The sequence below is a fragment of the Somniosus microcephalus genome, unplaced genomic scaffold (assembly GCF_052327205.1).
Source record: "Somniosus microcephalus isolate GS21.2 unplaced genomic scaffold, FLI_Smic_1.0 unresolved_chr1, whole genome shotgun sequence".
Taxonomy (NCBI): domain Eukaryota; kingdom Metazoa; phylum Chordata; class Chondrichthyes; order Squaliformes; family Somniosidae; genus Somniosus; species Somniosus microcephalus.
In genome coordinates, this window is record NW_028225179.1 from 44,963,682 (window position 1) to 44,969,681 (window position 6,000).

Here is a 6,000-nt window from a genome sequence, read left to right on the forward strand (position 1 = left end):
CTAAGGATAAGGAGTAAGCCATTTAGGACAGATATGAAGAGGAATTCCTTCACCCAGAGAGTGGTGAACCTGTGGAATTCTCTACCACAGAAGGCAGTTGAGGCCAATTCATTAAATACATTCAAGAAGGAGTTGGATATATTTCTTAAGGCTAAAGGGATCAAGGGATATGGGGAGAAGGCAGGGACAGGGTACTGAATTTGGATGATCAGCCATGATCTCATTGAATGGCGGAGCAGGCTCGAGGGGCCGAATGGCCTACTCCTGCTCCTATCTTTTATGTTTCCATATTTCTATCGCTTTATCTTCTAAACTCAATGGAAAACAAGACCAGTCCGTGCAACCTGCCCTCATAATTTAACCCTTTCAGCCCTGGATAGTGTCATGACGGAGCTGTTGACCTGACTCAGCCTCTCTGCAGTCAGTTTAAAATTCTAATGCTTAATCAAGAAGCACCTCGCGCCCATCGAGTCAGGAGGCCCGCCGTCCCAACTGTTCCTCCTGTCCTTAACCCCTCCCAGAGATCAGCTTCCGACGCCCACGTTCGCACCATCAGGGCCGCCGACTTCCTCCTCCGTAACACGGCCCGTCTCCGCCCATGCCTCAGCACCTCTGCTGCTGGAACCCTCATCCGTGACTTGATCCCCTCGAGACTCGACTATTCCATTGCTCTCCTGGCAGACCTCCCACCTTGCACCCTCCGTAGCCATCAACTCATCCAAAGCTCCTGCTGTTTCCCCATCGTGACTCGCACCGATTTCCATTCACCTTCGCCCCCTACCCACACCGTGCAAAGGATTGGGGGTGGGGGCGCAAACATTGTCCCTCCTCTTAAGTAACACAGTCGGCACGGAGACAGCCGACTGTGGGTTGCAGCGGAGAATCTCTTTCAGCCCCAGCTACCAAATCCCTGCCTACGGCAATAAGGCAGCGACCTGTTTAAAGGGCTATCTTTGGCGCGTTGGTTTAAACATTCGCCTTTACTAACCCGAGCTGTACCTGCCCTGGGAGTGTTTGATGGGAGTGCAGAGGGTTCTTTACTCTGTATCTAACCCGTGCTGTACCTGCCCTGGGCATGTTTGATGGGAAAGTGTAGAGGGAACTTTACTCTGTATCTAACCCATGCTGTACCTGCCCTGGGAGTGTTTGATGGGACAGTGTAGAGGGAGCTTCACTCTGTATCTAACCTGTGCTGTACCTGCCCTGGGAGTGTGTGATGGGGACAGTGTAGATGGAGCTTTACTCTGTATCTAACCTGTGCTGGACCTACCCTGGGAGTGTTTGCTGCTGACAGGAGTTGGTGTAAATGGGAAACTCCACTGCACTAACATCCCTCGAAGGCTCCTCCAAAATATGATCCGTGACGCACTGTAAACCTTTCCTCACCTCTCATAACACCTCCACTTCACCTCTCGAAGTTACACAAAAGACCTCTACATGCATTTCGTTATCATTCAACAGATGAGGATTTACATCAGTTGACCTCTGACCTTCCCTTGACCCTCTTACCTTCTCCACATTGGTCCAGAACTGCTTGACCTCCTTGGCGATGGTGGAGGCAATGCGTCGCAGCTTGGCCTGCTCGTCCCTCTTGGCCCTCTCCTCCTTCTGGCGCTGTTCCTCGTGGAAACGCAGGACAGTCCTAGCGACCTGCATGTGGGGGGGAAAACCAGAAGGCCAAGGCATGGTGTTAGGAGCAAAGAGGCAGAGGCGCGGGGGGAAAAAGCCACAGGCCAAGGACAGGCCGGGGAGGGATGGAGCCTGGGCCTTTCCTGCTGCGTGGTGTGGGGGGTCCCAGTGCTGCGCTGGGCAATAGATCAGCTAACACAGCACTAGGCCGGGTTCAGAGCCTGGGCCTTTCCTGCTGTGCGTGGTGAGAGATTGGCGAATTTAAGCCGAATCTCATCCCCGTACCCCGGGCGTCAAGCACAACAGGTGCTGCATATCCAGAAGCAACCCCTTATAAGAGTCAGAGCGCCCGCGAACAATCGATTTGAAAGAGCCGAGAGTTTGTGGGAAAGGCCACCCAGTTTTCTCCTCGCCCCACTCGCAGACATGCCTCATGGCTTTTGGGGGGGGGGGGGGGGGGGGGGGGGGTTAACCTGCCCCATTCGCGCAGTAACTGGGGCTGCTGCCAACGTCCCAGCTAAGGGTCTGTAGGTCCCACGCAGGCTGCTCGCCGGCTTTCATATGGGAGGAACTGCGCATGGGCGAAAATATGAACGGCCACGCAGCCAGTCAAAGGGACCGCGCGCTAAAAAAAAATAAAGATGGAACATTCACACCGCGCCTCGGGTGGCGCTCACCTTCCTCGCCACACCCCTCTTCCAGCGCCGCTCCTGTGCGAAGTCGCCAGACAGCCACTGCATTTCCTCGCACAGGTAGTCCCAGTGCGTCTTCGGCCGGGTGGGCTCCTGCACCCGATTCAGTCTCTTCAGGGACCAGAGCCCCTCCCTCCGAAGTCAGCAATCCGATGCTCAATCTTAGCTTCCTGGATACGGGGGGCGGGAGGGGGAAGAGAAAATAATAACGTTTCATCTTGCAATCTGCAGAACATGAGCTTTAGATACGGAGAGAGAGCGAGCGAAGGGGGGGGGGGGGGGGGGAGAGAGAGAGAGAGAAAGCGCGGGGGGGGGGGGGGGGAGGGAGAGAAAGCGCAGGGGGGGGGAGGGAGAGAAAGCGAAGGGGGGGGGAGGGAGAGAAAGCGAAGGGGGGGAGGGAGAGAAAGCGAAGGGGGGGAGGGAGAGAAAGCGAAGGGGGGGGAGGGAGAGAAAGCGAAGGGGGGGGAGGGAGAGAAAGCGAAGGGGGGGGAGGGAGAGAAAGCGAAGGGGGGGAGGGAGAGAAAGCGAAGGGGGGGGAGGGAGAGAAAGCGAAGGGGGGGGAGGGAGAGAAAGCGAACGGGGGGGAGGGAGAGAAAGCGAAGGGGGGGGAGGGAGAGAAAGCGAAGGGGGGGGAGGGAGAGAAAGCGAAGGGGGGGGGGAGGAGAGAAAGCGAAGGGGGGGGAGGGAGAGAAAGCGAAGGGGGGGAGGGAGAGAAAGCGAAGGGGGGGAGGGAGAGAAAGCGGAAGGGGGGGAGGGAGAGAAAGCGAAGGGGGGGGAGGGAGAGAAAGCGAAGGGGGGGGAGGGAGAGAAAGCGAAGGGGGGGAGGGAGAGAAAGCGAAGGGGGGGAGGGAGAGAAAGCGAAGGGGGGGAGGGAGAGAAAGCGAAGGGGGGGAGGAGAGAAAGCGAAGGGGGGGGAGGGAGAGAAAGCGAAGGGGGGGGAGGGAGAGAAAGCGAGGGGGGGAGGGAGAGAAAGCGAGGGGGGGAGGGAGAGAAAGCGAAGGGGGGGAGGGAGAGACAGCGAAGGGGGGAGGAGAGACAGCGAGGGGGGGAGGGAGAGACAGCGAAGGGGGGGGAGGGAGAGACAGCGAAGGGGGGGAGGGAGAGACAGCGAAGGGGGGGAGGGAGAGACAGCGAAGGGGGGGGAGGGAGAGACAGCGAAGGGGGGGAGGGAGAGACAGCGAAGGGGGGGAGGGAGAGACAGCGAAGGGGGGGAGGGAGAGACAGCGAAGGGGGGGAGGGAGAGACAGCGAAGGGGGGGAGGGAGAGACAGCGAAGGGGGGGAGGGAGAGACAGCGAAGGGGGGGAGGGAGAGACAGCGAAGGGGGGGGAGGGAGAGACAGCGAAGGGGGGGAGGGAGAGACAGCGAAGGGGGGGAGAGCGAAGGAGGGGGAGGGAGAGACAGCGAAGGGGGGGAGGGAGAGACAGCGAAGGGGGGGAGGGAGAGACAGCGAAGGGGGGGAGGGAGAGACAGCGAAGGGGGGGAGGGAGAGACAGCGAAGGGGGGGAGGGAGAGACAGCGAAGGGGGGGAGGGAGAGACAGCGAAGGGGGGGAGGGAGAGACAGCGAAGGGGGGGAGGGAGAGACAGCGAAGGGGGGGAGGGAGAGACAGCGAAGGGGGGGAGGGAGAGACAGCGAAGGGGGGGAGGGAGAGACAGCGAAGGGGGGGAGGGAGAGACAGCGAAGGGGGGGAGGGAGAGACAGCGAAGGGGGGGAGGGAGAGACAGCGAAGGGGGGGAGGGAGAGACAGCGAAGGGGGGGAGGGAGAGACAGCGAAGGGGGGGAGGGAGAGACAGCGAAGGGGGGGAGGAGAGACAGCGAAGGGGGGGAGGGAGAGACAGCGAAGGGGGGGGAGGAGAGACAGCGAAGGGGGGGAGGGAGAGACAGCGAAGGGGGGGAGGGAGAGACAGCGAAGGGGGGGAGGGAGAGACAGCGAAGGGGGGGAGGGAGAGACAGCGAAGGGGGGGAGGGAGAGACAGCGAAGGGGGGGGAGGGGAGAGACAGCGAAGGGGGGGGAGGAGAGACAGCGAAGGGGGGGAGGGAGAGACAGCGAAGGGGGGGAGGGAGAGACAGCGAAGGGGGGGAGGGAGAGACAGCGAAGGGGGGAGGAGAGACAGCGAAGGGGGGGAGGGAGAGACAGCGAAGGGGGGGAGGGAGAGACAGCGAAGGGGGGGAGGGAGAGACAGCGAAGGGGGGGAGGGAGAGACAGCGAAGGGGGGGGAGGGGAGAGACAGCGAAGGGGGGGAGGGAGAGACAGCGAAGGGGGGGAGGGAGAGACAGCGAAGGGGGGGAGGGAGAGACAGCGAAGGGGGGGAGGGAGAGACAGCGAAGGGGGGGAGGGAGAGACAGCGAAGGGGGGGAGGGAGAGGACAGCGAAGGGGGGGAGGGAGAGACAGCGAAGGGGGGGGAGGGAGAGACAGCGAAGGGGGGGAGGGAGAGACAGCGAAGGGGGGAGGGAGAGACAGCGAAGGGGGGGAGGGAGAGACAGCGAAGGGGGGGAGGGAGAGACAGCGAAGGGGGGGAGCGGAGAGACAGCGAAGGGGGGGAGGGAGAGACAGCGAAGGGGGGGAGGGAGAGACAGCGAAGGGGGGGAGGGAGAGACAGCGAAGGGGGGGAGGGAGAGACAGCGAAGGGGGGGAGGGAGAGACAGCGAAGGGGGGGAGGGAGAGACAGCGAAGGGGGGGAGGGAGAGACAGCGAAGGGGGGGAGGGAGAGACAGCGAAGGGGGGGAGGGAGAGACAGCGAAGGGGGGGAGGGAGAGACAGCGAAGGGGGGGAGGGAGAGACAGCGAAGGGGGGGAGGGAGAGACAGCGAAGGGGGGGAGGGAGAGACAGCGAAGGGGGGGAGGGAGAGACAGCGAAGGGGGGGAGGGAGAGACAGCGAAGGGGGGGAGGGAGAGACAGCGAAGGGGGGGGAGGGAGAGACAGCGAAGGGGGGGAGGGAGAGACAGCGAAGGGGGGGAGGGAGAGACAGCGAAGGGGGGAGGGAGAGACAGCGAAGGGGGGGAGGGAGAGACAGCGAAGGGGGGGAGAGGGAGAGAGACAGCGAAGGGGGGGAGGGGAGAGACAGCGAAGGGGGGGAGGGAGAGACAGCGAAGGGGGGGAGGGAGAGACAGCGAAGGGGGGGAGGGAGAGACAGCGAAGGGGGGGGAGGGGAGAGGACAGCGAAGGGGGGGAGGGAGAGACAGCGAAGGGGGGGAGGGAGAGACAGCGAAGGGGGGAGGGAGAGACAGCGAAGGGGGGGAGGGAGAGACAGCGAAGGGGGGGAGGGAGAGACAGCGAAGGGGGGGAGGGAGAGACAGCGAAGGGGGGGGGAGGGAGAGACAGCGAAGGGGGGGGAGGGAGAGACAGCGAAGGGGGGGAGGGGAGAGACAGCGAAGGGGGGGAGGGAGAGACAGCGAAGGGGGGGAGGGAGAGACAGCGAAGGGGGGGAGGGAGAGACAGCGAAGGGGGGGAGGGAGAGACAGCGAAGGGGGGGAGGGAGAGACAGCGAAGGGGGGGGGAGGGAGAGACAGCGAAGGGGGGGGAGGGAGAGACAGCGAAGGGGGGGAGGGAGAGACAGCGAAGGGGGGAGGGGAGAGACAGCGAAGGGGGGGGAGGGAGAGACAGCGAAGGGGGGGAGGGAGAGACAGCGAAGGGGGAGGAGAGACCGAGGGGGGAGGAGACAGCGAAGGGGGGGAGGG

The 6,000-nt window shown here is 62.9% G+C and overlaps 1 protein-coding gene across 1 annotated transcript in view; it reads right to left on the reverse strand.

Moving 5' to 3' along the window:
* The window catches only part of LOC147094888 (chromatin remodeling protein SRCAP-like), a 49,374-nt gene extending 46,817 nt beyond the window's left edge, over positions 1–2,557 (reverse strand). The window contains 3 exon segments of the mRNA XM_085974246.1: positions 1,510–1,650; positions 2,307–2,464; positions 2,467–2,557. Coding sequence (XP_085830372.1) covers positions 1,510–1,650; positions 2,307–2,464; positions 2,467–2,557 — 390 coding nt within the window.
* Between the last annotated feature and the right edge of the window lie 3,443 nt (positions 2,558–6,000).